The sequence below is a fragment of the Equus caballus genome, chromosome 1 (assembly GCF_041296265.1).
Source record: "Equus caballus isolate H_3958 breed thoroughbred chromosome 1, TB-T2T, whole genome shotgun sequence".
NCBI lineage: Eukaryota > Metazoa > Chordata > Mammalia > Perissodactyla > Equidae > Equus > Equus caballus.
In genome coordinates this window covers 161,346,118-161,367,058 of record NC_091684.1, presented here as the reverse complement: position 1 = coordinate 161,367,058, position 20,941 = coordinate 161,346,118, and the positions used below count along the sequence as shown (strand labels likewise).

At 55.1% G+C, this 20,941-nt stretch overlaps 1 protein-coding gene and 1 long non-coding RNA gene across 4 annotated transcripts in view; one reads left to right on the top strand and one right to left on the bottom strand.

Annotated features, from left to right (window-relative positions):
- Nucleotides 1-20,941, top strand: part of PAK6 (p21 (RAC1) activated kinase 6) — a 36,517-nt gene that overhangs the window by 7,210 nt on the left and 8,366 nt on the right. For all 3 annotated transcript variants that reach the window (XM_005603152.4, XM_070272001.1, XM_070272000.1), the window contains exons 3-5: nt 4,922-5,039; nt 16,717-16,925; nt 17,813-18,463. In XM_005603152.4, the coding sequence (XP_005603209.1) occupies nt 16,722-16,925; nt 17,813-18,463 (855 nt within the window). In that variant the 5' untranslated portion in view covers nt 4,922-5,039; nt 16,717-16,721. The remainder of the gene's footprint in view (nt 1-4,921; nt 5,040-16,716; nt 16,926-17,812; nt 18,464-20,941) is intronic.
- LOC138924916 (uncharacterized) lies at nt 2,348-5,265 on the bottom strand. The gene is made up of 2 exons (XR_011440261.1): nt 4,791-5,265; nt 2,348-3,917 (listed from the first exon to the last, which is right to left on the bottom strand). It is a non-coding gene; the product is annotated as an uncharacterized lncRNA (long non-coding RNA).

The window sequence follows — 20,941 nt, the reverse complement described above, 5'->3', positions numbered from 1 at the left end:
CAGCAGCCGGGCAGGGGAGTTCCGTGGGCCTAACTGGGCCAGACGGTGCTGCCCCTTGGGCTGGGGTTCTATCTCTGGGATCTGGAGCAGGCAGACCTGTTGGGTTGATTTGGCAGCAAGTTCTCCTGGAAGAACCCTGGGATTCTGCCCCTGTGGCAGCTGTGTGCATGCATGGTGTGGGGGAGGGGCGTTTCCTCCTTGGTTCCTTCAGCAGCTGTGAGGGCTGAGGGTCAAGAACCTGTCACCCTGTTTGGGGGTGCTGGTCCTTGGGGTCCCTGGAGCCGAATACTCTAGGCCTCATCATTCCACCACATCCCAAGGGAGAGAAGCACATCAGGAAATGGAGGCTGAGCCCTGCGGGAAGTCTAGCGAGGCAGAAGGGCTCCAATCCTGAGAGAACACACGGTCTCTGCAGCAAGGCCCTGTCTCCCTCCCTCCTGCCTAAGGACCCCAAGGCCTAGGCAATGTAAGCTCTCTCCACTCACACCCCAGACCCTCAGGGGTCTGCCCCTGCCTCTCAGCCCCATCAGGAGAGAGAGATGGGTGGTCCATCAGGGTGAGGGGCCACCCTCAGAGCAGGAAGGGACAGGTGTTGGACAGCCTGGAAGAGAGAGGGAGGGAGGGATCGTCTCCAAAGAGTGCCTCACTCCTAGGGCTGGTGCCGCAGGGTGAGCGGGCAGCTGCCCCTCCTGGAGCCCAGGCTCCAAGGGGTTCCTCCAGCCGAGCAGCAAGTGGGCTGCCAGCGCCCCCTCACCAGCAGTGCCTGCACGTGGGCCCGTTCTGGGTCTGTGAAGGACAGAGGGCCTGATACAGGGACTTCAGACAGGATGCTGGCTCATGACTGGAGGAATCCAGCGGACTCAGTGACAGCGTGGGGGAAACCAAGGCCCCCTCTGCCACTCATACTCAGTGCCGTGTGGGGTCCTCATGCCCTCGTCAGAAATGGGGAAGGGATACCCCCCATTCTGTGTCAGATGACTCACTCTTCCTGGGCAGTGGTCGGACTTGGCGACGAAGGAGGCAAGTGACCAGTGCCTCCCCCACCAACTGTTCCCAGGGACTCGACCCCACACGGTCAAGGCATATCAGACAGTCCTTGGAACCAGGGGCCTCTGAGCCGTAGAGTGAAGAGAACAGGCTGCGGGCAGGTACGCTTGGGTTGAAATTCTGGCTCCACCACTCAGTAACTACAAGACCTTGAGCTACTTCCATAACCACTCTGAGCCCCAGTTTCCTGCAAATTGAGAATAATAATATAGTACTTCTGGGCCAGGGCTGTTGTGAAGACATGTGTGAGATAATGTGTGTAAATAGCTTAGCATGGGGCCTGGCCCATCGGAAGCTTTCAATAAGTGGCAGGCCTTATTATGACTGTTATTAGAGGAGGGCAGAGTCATCCAGAGGAGCCCTGGAAGAGTAAGTGAGCGAGCAGCGGTGTTCCTGATCCCCAGGAAGCTGTTCAAGTCATGGAGCCAAAAGGTCCAGGGAAAGGATAATGTGTTTGTGTTTCTAAACCACAAGTCGATCCATATCTTTCCTCTTCGGCCCTAACCCTGGGCTCTCAGCCTTGGCTGTAGATGCGCAGATGTTAGAACAGGCCCCAACAGCCACAGGCTAAGAGAGAGCCGGGAAGTGCCGGCCCTGACACCTTCCCAAGTTCTCAGTGTCCCTGTCCAGAGCTCCTGCCCAGTTTGTAGACTGGCAGTGCATGGACGACTCCCAGAACCAAGGCCTATGCCAGCTGCCAAAGTTCTTGAAAGGTGGGTGTGCCAGGTCCCACTCCCTGTGCTCAGCAGAGCAACCTGGGAAGGGCAGAGGGAGGCACGTGGATGCTGGAGGAGACGCTGTGCCCCAGAATGTTTCCTGTCCTCCTGGCCAGGGCTGAGTTGGGCATGGCTCAGGGGAGGATGGGGAAGGGAGGGAGTCATACACAGGAATTAATCACTCAGGACCCCATCCCAGCCATCTCAATTTGCAGAGAGTTGTCCATCCCAGAACAGTTGACCTACCTATAGAGGTGACTGGAAGTGCAGAAACTTGGGGTGATGGGCCCAAAGGGTCTAGTATCCAGTATGGGGACCTTTTCTCTAGCATATCTGACTAATGGTTACTTGGGTTCTTGAATACCTTCAGTGATGGGGGATTCATTACCTCCTTGGTCAGTCTTATTTGGGAGTCTCTTCGTCTCTTAAGGTGCCAAACCCCATTGCAGCTCCCAAAGGACCCCTCTCAAAGGAGGACCCCAGGATTTCCCAGACTTGCTCCCTACAGAGTGAGGATGGGACTTGGCTAGTAACCTTACTGAGATTCCCAAGCCTGGATTCAAACCAAATTAAATACCAGTTCATTTCTGATAATATTCTAATATTCACACTTTATTGTAGTTCAACAGTTCAAAAATACTGCTTGGAGCTGTGGTTTTGGTATATAAAGTATTTGTATTAAAAGAAAATAATTCATGCGTGCAATTGTGAGTCAGTAAAAAATAATTTAGGGTGTTGATTCTAGGTTCAACAACATAATGCATTTCCTTCTAGCTTTGGTTCATGGTTCATTTCAAATCCTCAGCACCAATTCCCCCACCCCCTACCCAGCACAACCTGCTTCCTATAGCCAGCATTTGGCCAGTGCTCCCATGTCCCTGGGAAACCAGCCTGTGGGGGAAGCCTTACTTGTATCACCTGCCCCCTCCCTACCACATGGTCCCTTCATGCCAAAGGCTCAGCAGGCAGCTTTGGGGGGGGGGGGGGGCAGGGGCACAGGAAGTCAGGGGTTGGCTAACAGGGTCAGGCCTGCAAAGAGAAAGAATCTGCTTGGGAAAAACACAGAGAGGAGAAGGAGAGACAGAGAGTAAGGAGAAGAGTAGAGACTAAATGTAAGTACGAGTGCTGGAGGGGGGCAGCAGGGGGCTTCAGTTAGCTGTCCCAGCTTCCACACCACTCTCCCAGACTCTCCACCCAGCACCATCATGCTTTCCCCAGGGAGGCTGAGGGCTTCAGGACTGGTGGCGCGGCCAGGCAGGGTGCAGGCCTGTTTGGGGCTGGCGAATCCCCCCTCGCCACCTTAGCTTTGTTTGGTGGGAGCCTAGAGTAAACTATGCGTAAGCAATACAGCCCATAGGCAAATGCTTTGCCCATCAATTGCATTGATATAGTAAAGAATCAGTGAACAAACATGATACATGGCAATAGTGACCTCAATTAATAACTAAAGTTTTGGATGCCCCACAATGACAACAGTCCCTGCATTATCCTTGGGCCTCGCTCTGTGACAGTGGCAGTCCCCCAGCCACTGCTTGGGGTCAGCATTTGGGGTCCAGATGTACTGAATTTCCAAGCCAGAATCCCTTCAGCACTCAGTCAGACACAGCCCTCTCTGGGGTCCCAAGTCTAGGACAGCAAGGGTCTTCTCACTTCCTTGTTTGGGGAAGGGACAGGTAGTCCCTGCTCCTCCCCTACAACATATAGACACAGGAGAAACCAGCCTCTAATCCAAAAGAAGCAGGGAAAGGGCAGCCAGGAGCAAGCCGCTCGGAATGGCCATCCTGCTCCCAGGCCAGAGCACTGCAGGAGACATCAGGGGAGGCAGGCTCTGGAAGCCGGCCCACCCCATCTTCTGTTTGGGGGTGCTAGGCTCCTGGAAGCTGTCTTTTCCCAGAGGTCCCCTACCCAGAATCCTGAGGCCAAAGGTTCTCAGAACTGAGCGAGATCTAACAAGGGAACTGGAATCTCTTTAAACTCTGCTTTCCTGCCTGCACAAGGGGGCTACCCCAGGACAGTCTTAGGGCCCTGTCCAGATGAGGAGGACGGGCCAACGTGCCAGGTTTTAGGACTCCAGCTGAGGATCTCCAGGGTGTGTGGGTGGGCGCCCTCAGTACCGCTGCACCTCTAGGATCCAGCGGCCTCCAAAGCGTGCGTCTGCAATGCAAATTAATGAGTTAATTACATAGAGAGGCGCTCCGCGGACGATCCAGATGAGGCCTCCGCGTGGCTGCCCTAGAGGTCTTGGGGCCACAGGGAGGTGTCGGCGGATCTGCTGGGGATCAGAGACTGAAGGCGAACTGGGTGGCTGGAGCGGGAGCCGAGTGATTAGAGGAAAAGGGTAGAGCAGGGGGGCGCCCCTTGGGCAGAGAGGCTCCTTTTCCCGGGCTCTGTGTTCGCCGCGTCTACCTGAGGCCACACCCTGAAATCAAACTCGCGGCCAGGTGAAGCCGGCGCTGCACAAACATGTAAGCGCGGCCTCTCCTCGTCGTTCCCGGCGCCGAGGTCCCTCCCGCGGAGGGCGGGCCCGGCTCCCGCGGCCTCTCCAAGCGCTCCAGGGGCTTTCCGCTCGGCAGGTGGGTGCCCCGGCCACCCCGGGAGGCTGGCTAAGCTCCCCGGGCTGGGGCCGGGACGGGGGTACGGGCCTCCCCGCATGCGCGGCCCCCTTTCCCGGGGTCGTCATTCCCCGAAGTTGGGAGCTGGCGGGCGCCCTGTGCGCCCGGGAGCGGCCCCGGGGCCGCCGGCGCCGGGCGGAGGGGCCCTGGGCACAGGGGCGGGGAGCTCGGCGCCGCCGGGAGCGGGACCCACCGCCGCGTGTGCGCCCGCCGCTCCCGCCCCTGCCGGCTGCGCTGCCGAGGCGCGGGGCTGGGTGGCTTCGCGTCCTAGAGGGCGCCCCCCTCGGGCCTGCGAGGTGGGGCCGGTGGCCGCGCCGGGTCGGAGCGCCGTGAGGAGAGGGGCCGGAAGCGGTGCTGCGCCCACTGCCCCTCGTCCCCGTGCGCCCCTCGGGGAGCCCGCCGCCTCCCTTTGCACCTGAGAAGGTGGCTCGGTCGGGAGACGGTGGTGAGGCGGCTCCGATTGCTCTGGATTCCGGCCAGTCGCAAAATCCGCGGGGACACTTAAGTACATTTGTTAAAATGAATTTCTGATCTGTTTCCACCCAGGCCTGGGAGGACTGGCCGGGGAAGGTGCCCAGTCTTCCCGCTCCTCGGTGCCTGAGAGCTCTGCGCACTGAAGGGTGAGGAGTCCGGAGGAAGAGGCGGCAAGGAAGGCGGTCCGGAGGTGAGTGAGGGACCTCCAGCCCTGTTTAGCGTCCAGGAGCCTCCTGGAGACCTTCCTGAGGGACAGGCTGGAAGCGACAGTGGGCAGGCAGGTGGGCCTCCCGGGCTGGCCTTCCTGTTCTTGGTACTGTTAGGCAGCGGCAGTGGTCCCTTCTAGGTGCCATTTCTCAATCCTTAGTGGATGTGCATTGTTACTTCCACCTCCTCAGCCGGCAGCAGGCGGCAGCGCCTCGACGCCCCGCCCTGCCCCTGCCCCAGCCTCTGCGTTCATCAGGCCTGATGCCTGTCTGGGGCGAGGCAGTGTCACCAAGGCTGGTGCACTGAAATGTTGCTTGAGAAAGAGGCTCCCGAACAGGAAGGGCAGTAGCAGGCCCAGCGTCTCTGCTGAGCAGGCCGGCAGGCAGCCCCAGGCAGAGGTCCTGCTCCACCATCCGGGCCTGCCAGCTCATTGCCCGAAACTCCAACCTGCTAAAATCAGTCTTTCCCCACACCCAGTGAGCGGCACCCAGCCTAGGATGTAGGTGCTGCTAGGAACACCAGGGCTAAGGCATGCAGAGTTCCCAGGGTGGAGGCTGTGTTTTCTGTGTCTTGCCCCATTCTCGTGTTTTTTAGGCTCCTCTTTGTTTTTCTAGGTGGGGGAGGAGAAGGGGTTTGGGTCTCTGTGCTCACGTCTTTAGTGGCTGGTGCGGCATATATTGCAATGCTGTGAGTTCTCAGGCCACACGGTGGCTGAAAACAGGACGTTTGGAACTAGAAAGAGCTGCATTCAAATTCTGACCTTGCCTTTGATCCTTAAGCAAGCTGCTTTACTTTTCTCCAAACTTTTTGACATGCTCATCTGTAATATGGGGATGATCCTGCCTTCCTCAGAGGATAGTCGTAAGGAATCACAATGATAACGTAGAACAGACCCAGCCTCCAGCGGTTGGCGTTAGAAATGATTAAGCTCCCGGAGCCCTCCTCTCTTGGGGCATTTTGAGAACGGTCTGGCTCTGTGGCTGGAGACTGTGGAGGGTGTCAGAGAAAAGCAGTGGAAATAAAGTCAAGGCAGAGGGTCCATGGAGGTGGCCTGGGGAAGGGGCCATTTCCGGAAGGGGATCCGGCTTTGGAGGCAGAAACAGCAGCATGCTCTGTACATGTCACATGTGTTCACATGTTCACGGGCGACCCTGGACACACTGTTACCACAGCCACTGCCTGGGACAGAGGGAGCTCTCTCTGGCTTGAGGCTTCCAGTCCTTTCTCTGCCATATGTGGCTGTGTGATCTGAGGCAGTCATTTGACTTCTCTGGGTGCTGGGCATGACAGAGGAGCTTGGAGTAGGAAAGATCTGGGTTCGAATCTGAGCTCCACACTTACCATCTCAGACAATTAGTTCTCTCCGAGACTCGGTTTCTTCACCTGCAAAACAGAGCTCATAATACGGACTTGTAGACTTGTAACACTTAAATGCACTAATGAAAAGCACCAAGCGCAGTGTCTGGCCCAGGCTCGGTGCTTACTTTATACACGTGTGTGTGCATAGTCCCTTTCTTGTCTCCTCCCTCTCCCCAGCCGCCCGCATGCCGTCTTTAAAATGCACCCAGGAGAGCAGGTGTGGCCCATCTCCCAGTGGTGTGGTGAGCATGAATTGAGGCGGTGAACAAAATAGATATGGAAAGTTAAGGGCTGTAAAAACAGGATCTCTGTGTGTGATTAGGGGACTTCATCCTGACTAGGGGACTCCAGAGGATCTTTCCAGCGAGGCACTGAAGACTGCGATGAGGACTCAGGCCTGTGCACATGGAGGCTGTGGAAGGTCTGGGACAGTGAAGAAAGAGGTGCACGGCCTGCAGCCCTCCCCGGAAGGCCACCCTCCCCTCTCCCCTCAGAATTTAGCCAGTGCCCAGGGGACCCTGGTGCAGTGGACCGTTAGGGGAGGCGTTAGCATTCTGAGTGCGGTGAACAGAGGTCAGAGGGCAGCTCTGGCCAGCACTGCTGCTGGCCCTCGGCGCTGTGCGTGCCGCTGGAACTGGGCCCGAGAGGCCGGCCTGAGTCAATATTGACCTTCTCTGCTGGCCAGCCTGGCTCTTCGGCCTCTCATTCAGCTGGAGTGTTGACACAGTGATTGAATGAGCTTTATTATCATATTCTTTTCAACAACTGCCCCATTATCTCTCCCCTGGGGATTCACTGGGACCTGTAGTGTGGGAATGGTGACAAGGGTGAGGAGCCCAGACATTTTGGCTTAAGTGCACAGTGCCCTCTGCCCTGCACACGCAGCTTCTCTCTGGGCCACTCCAGTGGGACAGAAGGAGCTCAGGGTGCTGCTCAGCATCCTGGGGTTGCTCCACACTTCACCACAGTGGTCCTGGGCGGATCTTAGAGAACCCTTGGGCAATGGCAGTAAGGGCCACAGCCTGGGTCTAGGACCCACCCACCCTGTAGGCGACAACTGGGCAGAAAAGCAAATGAAATTCTCTTCAGGCCCTTCACTCTGGTGTATTTTGGGGGACCAGGAAAGGGTGCCGGGGTGCCACCTCTCATTCCACGTGAAGAGGGGTGGATGGCAGGCCTGGACCCCTGATGGAGGCTGAGGGAGGACAGAGTTCAGCTCCACACAAAGGATGAGCAGCGAGGGGACAGAGAGACAGAGGGCAGGGCCTCAGGAAGGGGGAGGAGCTCCCCATTGCCCACCAAGTTCAAGCAGGACGCCGACAAGCTCCTGTTGGGACTGCCACTGAGGGCCTTAAAGTTGGGCAGGGATGGAGGGGACCCCCACAGTGAGTCCAGGGCCATCTGTGCTGAAGTATGGAGCATCCCCAGGATGCTGAGCAGCACCCTGAGCTCCTTCTGTCCCACTGGAGTGGCCCAGAGAGAAGCTGCGTGTGCAGGGCAGAGGGCACTGTGCACTTAACCAGACCCCCGCAACAAGTCCCACAGGGCGGGCATCACCATCTCTTCTGGAGGGCCCTGCAGGGCAGGGTGGGGTCTAGCAACATCTATTTGAAAAAGCAAGCTAAACCACATGAGGTCAAGGACTGTGTTTTGTTCGCCATAGTCCCAAGAGCCCGGAGCGGAGTAGATGCGCAATAAATGACTGTATTGCATAAATGAAAGAATAATACAATTTTATATTTAAATAAACTCAAGAAAGTAAAATTTAAGAAAAATCTTCCCAGCTGATGAGAATACTCCGATGGAAGGCTGGCTTCTGTCCATGGTGTTCTCAACCAGGCAGTGGGCGAAGGGTGTGTGGGATGACAGTTCCCAGAACAGGTTATAAAGAGGCCCCACTGCAGATCTCAGGATGGAAGGGCCCAGCTCTGGAGGTGCCAGAGTCCTCTGTGGGCCACTCTGTGATGGGATGGTGGCAGTGGCGGGAGGATCTTTCTAACTGCTGTAGAACTCGGGGCTTACCTCTCCCTCGGAACCCTGATTCTACAATAGTTCCTTCCCCAAAGCAGCTTGGGAGGGTCTGAGAATGACGTGGAGAGGGTGGGGGTGGTGGGAGGGGACAGCCACGTTCACATCAGGGTCTGGGTCAGACAGATTCATGTCTGCCCTTCTTTGCTGCTCCACTTGGGCAATCATTTCCTCTCTCTGTGAACATGGGTTTCCTCATCTGCATGATGGATACAATAATCATCCTCCTTCACAGGCTTGTGGTGAGGAGCTCCTCTATATGAAACGCTCAGCCCAGAGCCTGGTGCTTATGCTAGGCGCTCCCTGAGTGATGATTTCTAAAAACACCCCAAAATGGTCCCTCGGGCTAGAACAGATGGTGTTTCTCTCCTCACTGTACCTAGAGAAGCGGGCAGAGGTAAATGAGTCCATTCCCCTGTCACCACTGGAAAAGCTGAGGCCTAGAAAGGAGGAGACTAGGCCAAGGTCACAAGCTGAAACTTAGGAACCCTGTGCCAGGAGGCCACACTGAGCAGGCTGAGCAGAGGAAGTCTGAGTGTGCCCCCCCAACTCTCACTCATTGGCCCTTGGAGCAGGGCCCAGGGTGCAGCTGCCTCCTCTCTTCCCAGTCACTCAGAAATGGAGGGGAATCCCATCAGCCTCATTCCGAACAGTTAGTTAACCAACATCCCAGAACTTACATAACCAGCCAAATCCTGGCCCCTTCAGAGTAGCTGCAAACTCCTTTGGACTCACTTTCTAGAAGCCACCTTCCCAGCTTGCAGCACATTCTTGTGAATCCCTTCCATGGGCTAAATGTCCTTTCCTTTAAAAGGATTCAATGTGTGGAAATAGGTAAAGCCCACTGGAAGCTAGGTCTGGAGGGTAAGGTGGGCAACCACGTTGGACACTGCCACTTCCAGTGAAACGCAGAGGCGACAGGTTAGGGGAACAGTAGATTTTGGCTCAACACAGGCTCCAAAGGGGCTGTGCAGAGAGGGCTTCTGGAAGTACTGGGGCGTGTTCTGAATGGGCAGATCCCCTCCCAAGTCTGCCTCCAATGGCAGCGCCCGTTTGAATATCTGAGCTCCGGTTTGAGGTTTAAATGCAGACTCATTTCTCTATAGCTCTGCCTTGGGTTTGTAGGGCCCCAACAGCTTGGTGGCCAGGCACCCCAGGCCCTGGCAGATGGATGTCTCCTCCCAGACAGGAGAAACAGTTTGAGAGGGTGGCCCATCCCCTGCAGCTGCTCTGCTTATCCCCGTTGTGGACCGTAGACCAGCCAAGCCACAGTGTCTTGCTCTGGGGGCCCCACCACCCAGACCCCATGTCATTGTGGAACAGTAGCGTCAGCCACAAAGCTCTGTCCACCGTTCCTCGAGCCAAGCCTGTGAGTTGCCTGGCTTCAGGCTGAGACCCTACCGAGGGGACCTGGACACATCCCGTGCCGGAGAGAATACACTCCTGCTGTTTCTGCAGCTTTTTTCCTATAAGCCAGGCCCTGACATCACAGCTGCTGACCTGAACTCTTTGGAACATTTTACCCGTCCTTGCCCGGGCGGTGGGGGCGGGAAACCCTGGTTCTAAACAAAATGAGGGTCAGCCTGCAAGTCAGGACAGCCCCAGGCTCCCCTGGCCTCTGACTCAGAGATCAGCCCAGGAAAGAACCTAGCAATCTTGGTGGAGGGTGCTGGCCCTGGCCCACCCCCTTCTGCATACTTCCTTGAGTTAATTAAGCTGCTCAGCCCCACTCCTGCTCGTCCCCCGGGAAGGAGATGGACAACAGCCCTACTCCCTCAGAGTGGGCGTGGTGGACCAGATCTGGGTTCAAACCCAGCTCCATCATTGCCTGCTTCCTCGAACTTGGGCAAGTTGTTTAACCTCTCTGAGCCTCATCTGGATTTGCGGATAATAATAATAATTCCTGCCTCCCGGGGTTTTTGTGAGGATTAGAGTTGATCCTCAGAAAGGGCATAGCACGGGGTAAGTGCTCAAAAAAAGTTACTTTCCGTTTCTCAAGTCCCTTCTGACATGACAGTTCCACCCTCAGTGACCCCAGTCTGTGGCTCCCTGAACTCTCCCACCAGCTCCACCCTCGGGTTTACTAGGTGTGGCGGCATTTCTTCCAAAAAGCCTCTGCTGGGCGCCGAGCAGCTCCCATCTGCCGGGCTCTGGCTGGAGGAAGCAGCCTGGGCAGCAGCTGTGTGGAGCGAGCTTCCTTCTCAAATTGGTTTGGGCTGGGTTCTTGTCTCTGGGCATCCCCTTCTCGTCCAGTCAGTCCTGTCACAGGCCAGGCGGCCTGCTGGAAAGTAATGTCTGCAGACATTCGGAGGAGGAAAGTTCCAAAGCAGTCCTCAACCACAACTACGCATCCCTGCCTCAGAAAGAATCCTCAGCACCTCCCTCCCCTCCCCTGTGTTGGGCAAGGTGTCAGACGGGAGGGGCGGGGGCAGCGGAGGTCACCCTGAGCCTGAGCTGGTACCCGGCCTCTGCCCATTTCTACCTCAGAGTCTCAGGCCCACATCGTTTCTGTCAGGCGAGGCAGAAGGCAAGGCAGGGGCTGGCTCTCTGAAGGAAAATCATCTTCCTTCCTCCTTCCTCCTCAGAGGTATCTTCTTTGAGGGAAGCTCCTCCACCAGGGGAACTGAGTGTGATGCAAAGAGGTGGAGATGCTAGGGATGGCAACTTCAAGGGCTGGCACGGCCTGATTTGATTGAACACTACGGCCTCACGGCTCATGCAGGAGCCGCCCTCCCTCAGCCCTCGGGCTGGGGTCAGAAGGCAGGGAACTGAGTGGAATGGAGACCTAGAAATGGCAAACCATGGGCCGCTGCCTGGGCAGGCCGCTGTGCTCCGAGGGCCAGTGGCTGGAGAGATACAGGACAGTCGGTGTCTCCAGTGTTTCACACCCAATGACTTGGCAACACCGGGTACTTGAGTGTGTCAGTCTCTCTTAGGAACTCAGCCTTCATGGATCACTCTTTTCTTTATTTAAACAGGTTTTGTTTTCTTTAGAAAAGCAGCCCGTCGTCTTTAAGGAAAATTTAGAAGACTAGACAGATGGGGTAGGAGGAGATCACCCGTAGCCCCCCAGTCAGACACAGTTTAGCTGGATCTCCTTCAAATATTCATTGTATTCATACTGCATTTACAGATTAACCCAGGTGAAATCTTTAGAAAGAATCCGCTACTCCTAACTTGTGCCATCAAAATCCTGCTTTGGACAAGAAAACTTTGGTAGTTTAATTTGTCTCTGGGAACCCTGGGTGTACACAGGTTTTGGCCCCAGCAGGTCACGGGCTCCAGGAGAGCCCACCAAATTTGGGCCCCACGTCGTCACTCACACCAGACCTAAGGTACGGGTGGCCAGACTGTGGGTTCTCTCCTGCCCCCCATCACTCCCACCAGCTTTATTATTTTACCTTTCACATTTAGATACAATTAATTTGGGGCCATGATATGAATTCGTTTTTCAGAATTCTTCTTTTTTTTCATGTGGATATCTAATCACTTCAGCTATATTTATGGAAAAGATCATCTGTTCCCCATATTGCAGTGTCACCTTTGTCATAAATTAAGTGACCTTATATGACTGGCTCTATTTCTGGATTCTCTCTTCTGTTCCATTGGTCTATTCGTCAATCTTTGTGCCACTTCCACACTATATTAATTACTGTAGCTTTATAATAAATCATGATATCTAGTAGTATAATCCTCTGACTTTGTTCAAGACTCTCTTGGCTATTCCTGGTTCTTTATGTTTCCTGCATATTTTAGAATCAGTTTGTCAATTTCTGCCAAAAGAAATATGCTGGGATTTTGGCTGAGATTGAAATAAATCTGTAGGTTAATTGGACATAATTGACATGTTTACAATATTGAGTCTTCCGATCTCTGAGCATTCTTTAATATCTCTAATTGTTTTACACTTTTCAATGTAGAGAACTTGCACATCTTTGATTAGATTTATTCCTAGGGATTTGATATTTGTAATGATAAATGGTATCTGAGGGTTTTTTTCTCTGATAACACTTCTAACATCAGATAAAAGGGTTTTTTTCCTCTGAGACCATTTCACCAACTAGGTGTTCAACCATTCGGTTCAATTCTGACTACCTGACCCCACGGGGTCTGTCCCAGAAGCCACCCCCCCCTTCAGATGCCAGTCGCAAGCCCCGGGCCACTCATACTTCTGACCAACTGGCTATAAATGAAGGGTTCCCATGACCCCCTCCTCAGGTTCAATAATTTGCTAGAATGGCTCATGGAACTCAGGAAGGCACTTGACTTGCTATTTCCGGTTCATTGTAAAAGGATATCACTTAGGAACAGCCAAATGGAAGAGTTGCACAGGGCAAGGCATGTGGGAAGGAGCTCGAGCTTCCCTGCCCTCTCCAGGCACCTGAGCCTCCTGGCGCCTTGATGTGTTCACCGGCTCAGGAGCTCTCTCAACACTGTCAGTGGGGAGTTTTTATGGAAGTCTCCTTACGTAGGCATGATTGATTAAATCCTTGGCCATTGGCGGTTACCTCGATCTCCATCCCCTCTGCCTTCCCCAGAGGTGGGGACAAGGGAGGCTGAAAGTTCCAATGTTCTTGTCTCTCTGAGGATTCCAAGGGTTTTAGGAGCTGTGTGCCAGGAACAGGGGACAAAGACCAAACATTTATTCCCCATTGTAGCACAGAATCCTTTTTAAAATTTCATTTTCTATTTGTTGCTCGTAGGTAGAAATACAATTGGGTTTTTTTTTATATTGACCTTGAATTGAGACCTTCTAAATTCACTTATCTAATCCCAATAGTTTGTATGTAGATTTTTCTGGATTTTCTATGTAGACAATCACGTGGTCCCAGGCAGTGTTGTCCTCACCACATTTTGGGTGAGTCCCAGCGGCCTCCCTTTAGGCGTGCATCTCCCACTAGCTGAGTGACCGGCTCTGATTTCTAAATCTCCACTCCCCCTCCCCCAAAGCCACAGCACAGTTCATTGTTTCCGCCAGCTCCCCACCCTCACCACCGTAAGCCCTGGACCTCAGGACTCTGGGCTGTCCTTCTCTAGCCTTTCCTGCCGCCTCTGGGAAAAACTGGTTCTGGAATTGCTGTTAGGAGCATCCCAGAGTCACTCAGACCATTGGCTAAAGATGCTGTCCTCATGCATTCCTGAGCAAAAGCTGGGCCCTCGGGGTGGGGGTGGGGGAACAGGGAATTGGGGAAAGGGATATTCTGGGGGGAAAGAGTATGAAACAGCTCTTCTTCAACTCCAGGGTGTGTCCCTACACCTCCAGAGGAGCTCAGAGAACAAGGGAGGAGGGTAAAACTGTCAGCTAAGCTAATCCGGGGATAGAGGCTCTGAGAGGCCATTAGGACGGAAATACAGAATGGAGACTCTGCGGTAGCCAAAGGCTGAGAGGGAGGAGGTCAAGTTTTAGCAAACCATCGGGAATCTACGTAGTGGAGAGGTGGTCCCAGCAATCAGGGAGGGCCCCTTGACAGGTCAATCTGCCAGGAAAGGAGTTTGGCATCACCCCCAGGCTTGTATCTGCCCATGTTCCGATGTCTGTAGGGCCCTGAGCTGAGAGACAGGGATGCACGGAGAGGTAGCACAGTAAGAGAAACTGCCCCAATTTAATGGGAATCTGCTCACTTCATACTCCCTAAACCCTGTGAGCTAGCTTTTACTAACCCCGTGTCATAGATGAAGAACACGGAGGCTCAAGCCATTTGGGTAACTTGCTCAGAGTCTCCCCAGCTTAGCGGGAGACAACTGCAACTCACCTGCAACTCCAACAGGTGTATTTCATCCCAAAGCCCTGGGTCCCTGGGGGTCCTGCCCATGTGGCTTCATCTTAGGGAGTGTTTGGTAGAATCTCAAACCTCGACGTCCCAAAGAGTGGCTGACATTCCAAGAGGTATGACATGGGTTCAGATTGGTTCACACATGGTAAATTCCTGCTGGTAAGCTGTGGCCTTTCTTTTTTTTTTTTTTTAAAGATTTTATTTTTCCTTTTTCACCCAAAGCCCCCTGGTACATAGTTGTGTATTTTTAGTTGTGGGTCCTTCTAGTTGTGGCATGTGGGTCAGCGCCTCAGCATGGCTTGACAAGTGGCACCATGTCTGCACCCAGGATTCAAACAGGCCAAACTCTGTGCTGTGGAAGCAGAGTGCGCGAACTTAACCCCTGGGCCATGGGGCCAGCCCCCTATTTTTGGTTTTTTTTTTTTAATTTTCCTTTTTCTCCCAAAGCCCCCTGGTACATAGTTATGTAGTGTTAGTTGTGGGTCCTTCTAGTTGTGGCATGTGGGACGTCGCCTCAGCATGGCTTGACGAGCAATGCCATGTCCGCGCCCAGGATTCGAACCCGCGAAACCCTGGGCCACCAAAGTGGAGCACGTGAACTTAACCACTTGGCCACGGAACCAGTCTGTGGTCTTTCTGAGTGGGTGCCAGCAGCCTCACAGATCTGTGACCTGCTCCAGAACCTGCTAACGTGACCAGGAAAATGCTGTTTCCAGAGCAGGAGCCCAAAGAGAATGCCCCGGCCCTGTACCTCAGATCTTTGGAGAGATGAATGATCCAAGCATTCTATTCAAGAAACAGACTTGAAACCTAGGTGTGACCTTTCCAGGTGACATAAGAACCCATTGAGTGTATTTTACCACAGTAAAGAAAAATTTAAAAAAAGAATTCATTGAGCTCTTTTGAGCCACTTGAGAAACAAAAGCATTCAGCTGGGCACCTCTGACCCTGACTTCCATCCACACTTGGTCCCAGCCAGGGGCTCCCTGAAGGCGAGGCTGGAGCAGCACTTTGGAAGGCGGGCTTTACCTCCTGGGCTTGCAGTCTCCTGCCCTCAAATCTGCATGTCCACGTCACTCCGTCACTCCGAGCGTTGCTGCAGCTCAGGAGTAGGGCCTTAGGCAAACCCCAAATCAGCAAGGCAAGGGATGGAGGCTTGACTGCAAGTGATGTTTTGTACAGAGTTCTGAGACCTGAGAGAAAGGGGCCCACCTGGACGTGGGCTTTCTCTTCCCTGGAGAGATTTCCCCTAAGATAGCCGCCCCTCACCCACCCCAGCTGTGCCCTTGGCTCAGAGCTTTCCAGAATTAGAGCTGAGCACCTGTGACCGTGAGGGCCCTTTTGGCATTCCTGATCCCAGGATAAATGGTCCCAGAACGGGCAACATGTTGGCTTTTTATGAATGTTGTATAGTAGTGCATCGCTTAACGACGGGAATACATTCTGAGAAAGGTGTTGTTAGGCTATTTCATTGTTGTGTGAAGATCACAGAGTGCAAGTACACAAACCAAGATGGTACAGCCTACTGCACACCTGGGCTACCTGGTACTAATTTTATGGGACCACCGTCTTATACATAGTCCATCAGTGACCCAAATGTCGTTATGCAGCGCATGGCTGTATATCACATTAACAGATTTCTTGTTGTTGAACCATCCTGGTACAAACCCAAGTTGATTGTGATGAAAAACAAAAAGCAAACAAACAAAAAACTTTAAAATACTACTGGATTCCGGGGCCAGCCCCGTGGCCAAGTGGTTAAGTTTGTGCCCTCCACTTTGGCGGCCTATGGTTTCGCCGGTTCGAATCCTGGGCGCGGACATGGCACCGCTCATCAGGGCGTGCTGAGGCGACGTCCCACATGCCACAACTGTAAGGACCCACAACTAAAAAAATACACAACTATGTACTGAGGGGCTTTGGGGAGAAAAAGGAAAAATAAAATCTTAAAAAAAATACTACTGTATTCAATTTGCTGGTTTTGTTTAGGATTTTCACTCTTATGTTCACAGATGAGATTGGTTCAAATTTTCCTTTTCTGTATTCTTCTTATCTGGTTTAAGAGTCAAGGTCATAGTTCATGAAATGAGTTTGCCTGCTTTCCTCCCTCTTTCCCCTTTTTGTAGTTCTTTAATAGTGGAATGATATTTGTAATGGGTTTGGGATCTTACAAAAACACACCCCCAGAGTCGGCCCGCTCTGCCAGGGCCTTGGCACAGACCAGAAGACAGCCACCTCTTTCTCTTGTTTATGATCTGTGTTGGCTTATTTACGGCGATTTTGTTGTTTCTGGGCCGGCTCTGCAGGGAGCTAGGCATTTCCCTGAGGAGGAAGGGATGTGAGGTGAGGGGAAGCCCAGGGCCTGGGACAGGGGAGCTGTGCTGCGGGGAGGGAGCCTGGAGCCTGGGGCCCCGTGCCCACTGCAGCCACCCTGTGCCTCCCCGGGGCCAGGATCCCGTGAAGTCCCCAGTGGGGCTCAGCCTGACCCTCCCCACGCAGGCACTATGTTCCGCAAGAAAAAGAAGAAACGCCCTGAGATCTCGGCCCCACAGAACTTCCAGCACCGCGTTCACACCTCCTTCGACCCCAAGGAAGGCAAGTTCGTGGGCCTGCCCCCGCAATGGCAGAACATTCTGGACACACTGAGGAGACCGAAGCCCGTGGTGGACCCTTCCCACATCACGCGGGTGCAGCTGCAGCCCATGAAGGTAAGGTGGGCGGTGGGATGGCGGGGGCCCAGCTCAGCCCACTCCCCCTCCACAGAAGACTGAGCCTGGCAAAACCACAAAGGCACCTGGAGGAACCGCCTAATTACCAGCTATTAATTAGCGGGCTGTTTTCATTCCTGCTAATCAGCCTCTCTTTCTCTCCCTGGGTGACCCAGGGATGGGGAGCCGGGGGAGTCCCTCTCTCCAGGGTGGTAGGGTTGCCAGACTTAGCAAATAAAAATACAGGATGCCCAATAACATCTGAATTTCAGATAACAAAGAATCATTTAGTATTAAGTGTGTCTCAATATTTGGGCCTGCAGCCCCTGTGGGGCTCAAAGCTCTCACAGACCAGGGGGATTTAGTTGCGTGGGTCAGGAAGGGTGGATCCAAGAACCTGGTAGAGGTGGGGGTCAGGGGCCGTGTCAGGGACTGGAGGCCACGAAGCCACAGTGTGTGGAGGAGAGCCCTGGACTGGTCCCTGCCTCCTCAGAGAGCGCTGCAATCTCCCAGCAGGCCTCAGATAGAGCTACAGAATGGCAGCAGCGCCCGGGCGGGCTTTGGAGTGCCCCCCATGCCCCCTCAGCTTCCCGAGCTCAGCTGCCCACACCACTTGGTGTGCATACAGCAACCCCGTGGTGATTCACTTGTGTGCCCTGCTGGACTGGCAGCCCCATGAGAATGGGCCTGCTCACTGTGTCCCTGCCCCAGCACAGGCCTGACCCACTGTGGGCCCTGGTACATTACTGAAAAGTTAAGGAATAGATGGATGACACAGCAAGTGAGGTCCTTGGGTGTTCCTCCCCAAGGCCCCCGGGGAGGCTCTCTGACCTGGTCTTGGCCACCTGTCAGGCTGCTCACCCACGCCCTTCTCCCCTCCCCTCCAGACAGTGGTGCGGGGCAGCTCTGTGCCCTCGGACGGCTACATCTCCGGGCTTCTCAGCGATATCCAGAAGTTGTCGGTCATCAGCTCCAACACCCTGCGTGGCCGCAGTCCTACCAGCCGGCGGCGGGCACAATCCCTGGGGCTGCTGGGGGATGAGCACTGGGCCACCGACCCGGACATGTACCTGCAGAGCCCCCAGTCTGAGCACACTGACCCCCACGGCCTCTACCTCAGCTGCAACGGGGGCACACCAGCAGGCCGCAGGCAGACGCCGTGGCCCGAGCCGCAGAGCCCACGGGTCCTGCCCAATGGGCTGGCCACCAAGGCACAGTCCCTGGGCCCCGCCGAGTTCCAGGGTGCCACACAGCGCTGCCTGCAGCTTGGCGCCTGTCTGCAGAGTTCCCCGCCTGGCACCTCACCCCCCACAGCCACCGGTAGGCGTGGGGCCAAGGCTGCCAGGCATGGCTCGGAGGAGGCCCGGCCACAGTCCTGCCTGGTGGGCTCCGCTGCAGGCAGGCCGGGCGGGGAGGGCAGCCCCAGCCCTAAGACCCAGGAGAACAGCCTCAAGCGCAGGCTGTTCCGAAGCATGTTCCTGTCCACTCCTGCCACGGCCCCTCTGAGCAGCAAGCCAGGCCCTCCACTGCAAAGCAAGGTAGGTCAGGCTGGGGCCACCCTCTGGGGCTACTCGCATCAGGGCAGGAAGCCTGGCCTGGCAGGCGTGCACTGGGGAATGCGGGTCAGGGACACAGACCCTGCCTGGCCTTCCCCACTTACAGGGTTGGGTCGGGAACAGCATGAAGGAACAAAATGATCAAGAAACCAGCTCAGCCTCAGCTGAGGATTCTACCCTGAACCAGCTAAGCCCTCGCCCTCCAAGGGCTTAGCATATGTGAGTCAGAGGTTACAAGCCCAGTCATTTTCCCGGGGGGCCTCAGAGGGGCTTATGGTGTGCCGAGCTGACACTCCCCTGGGGTGTGTCTAGGCGGGCCATGCTAGGAGGCAGAGACCCCCTTGAAAAAGCAGCATCTTTAGCCACAAGCCCAGACCCTCGCCTGCCCCCAGTGCCGTAGCAACCCCCACCCAGGCCCCAGTAGGGAGAGTGGCTCCGGCCCTGGCAGGGGCTGGCTCTCTCTGCGTCCCTGCCTCTTCCCAGAGCTTCTTTCTGCCTCCATCCCTCGCTTGCCCGTGCTCTCCCCAGGTCCTGCTCCCTGGACTGCTTCTCCATAAGGCATCAGAAAAGTTCAGTTAACTCCTTCTCTACTGACGATTCCTCCCTCTCTCTTTCCCTCCCTCCCTTCCTCCTCCCCTTCCTTTCCTTTTTTTAGCGGTTGTTGTTTTATTTAGCATCTCTGTGGTGATTTACTCTTGAGTTTGTATGCCGCATGAAAAGCTAGAGGACTGAATCAGCCCAGGTCTGGGAGCAGCAGGAGAGCCGACTTCTGGTCTGTGTGACTGTCTCAAACGCACTTATTTTCCTTGTAAAAAAGGAAACCGTGACGGGAGCCCTAATGGTGACATTTCTCGGCAGGCAGAGGACGTTTTTGCTTCTTACATGCCCTGTGACATGACATCCTGCCTGTGGTGACAATAACATCCTTTCCCATTGGGCAGATGGGAAGACTGACTCAGAGGGGCGAGACGACCCCCAGGTGTCAGGAATGAGTCAGGGAAGGAAGACGGAAGGGCCCTCGGCTCATGCCTCATGCTCATGAAGGCTTTCCAATCATGGCGGCCACTTGTTCCCCAGCTCCTTCCTGAGGGATAGGCAGAAGAAATGAGTTCAGGCTGCAGGTTTTAAGTTAAGACATGACTTCTGACAGGGAGCCGAGTGGTGGACCCTCCCCTCCCTGGAGGCCCTCAGAACAAGCCTGGGTCCTCTCCTGTTGGCCATGGCGCCAGTGTGGTCCGACCTGAACGTGGACAGGAGTTTGAGGGTTGGCCTGGACCCACAACCTTTCCAAGTCACCAGCAGCACGAGGCACCCAGGGAAGGTTCTGGGCTTTGTGCACCCCAGCCCACTCTGGGACAAAGGACAGTGGACTGGGATCCCGTCAGGTGGGAGTTTGGGGGACGGACAGATGAGATGTGGCTTGATGTGTCCGTGTGAGGAACGTGAGTGTCCGTGAGCTGAGGGGTCTCTGCTCTGGAAGGCTGTGCCCCTGGGGAGACACTCCTCAGAAAACCAAGGTGGGAGCAGGACCGTGCACACCGTCGGGGAGGTGAGAAGTGGCACTTGGTCACTCTCTGGCCTCTTGGGAGGTGTGCTGGGGGGCTTCAGGGATTGGGAGAAAGGGCGTGTCAGCACGGGGCTGGGCACTGACATGCATGGTTCTGGGCTCCGCCAGCACCCACAGCAGGGACCAGGCTGTCCGCCCAGCCTCTGTCGGCCTGTCCATGTCCGCACACGCTCCCGAGTGCCTACCGTGGGTCACTGCTGCTAGGTGTGCACCTGGGAGGGCAGGTGGTGGTAGCCTGGGGCTCAGAGACACCGCACTTCCAAATCCAGAGAGTGGTTTCCTCCTCAGCACCTGGGCAGGCCTCTCCAGATCAGTATTCTGCAGCCAGGCCTCTAAAGGGCAGGGCTGACCCTTCCTCTGAGCTGCACCAGGCAGGGCCCCTCACTCCCTGCACTTCTCCCGTCTGGATCAGCTAATCCTTTGTTGGGGGGCTGTCCCGTGCATTGTAGGGTATTGAGTAGCATCTCTGGCCTCTACCCACTAGATGCCAGTAGCTCCCCTCAGATGAGACAGCCAAAAATCCCTCTAGACATTGCCAAATGTCCCTTGGAGGACACACTCACCCCCAGCTGAGAACCAGTGCCTTAGGAAAATTCCAACACAGATGGGAAGCATCCGGCTTCCTCCTCCTCCTCGCCCCCCAGTTCCGGGAAGCCCCGACCAAACCAGCAGCCAGCCCTCTGCCCCTCAGCACCTCCCGGGGTTGGCTCTGGACACTCCCAGCACCCCTATAGCAGCCGTCCATGCACTGGTGCCCTGGGAGGTCAGGCCACCAATGGCCACCGTGCGCCAGGCATGGCTGCAGGAGGGTCCGTGGCCCTAGGGGTCTTGTACTCAGCCCCAGGCAGCTTGGCCTGTGGTCACTCACTTTGACTAAAGAGTAAAAGAAGACC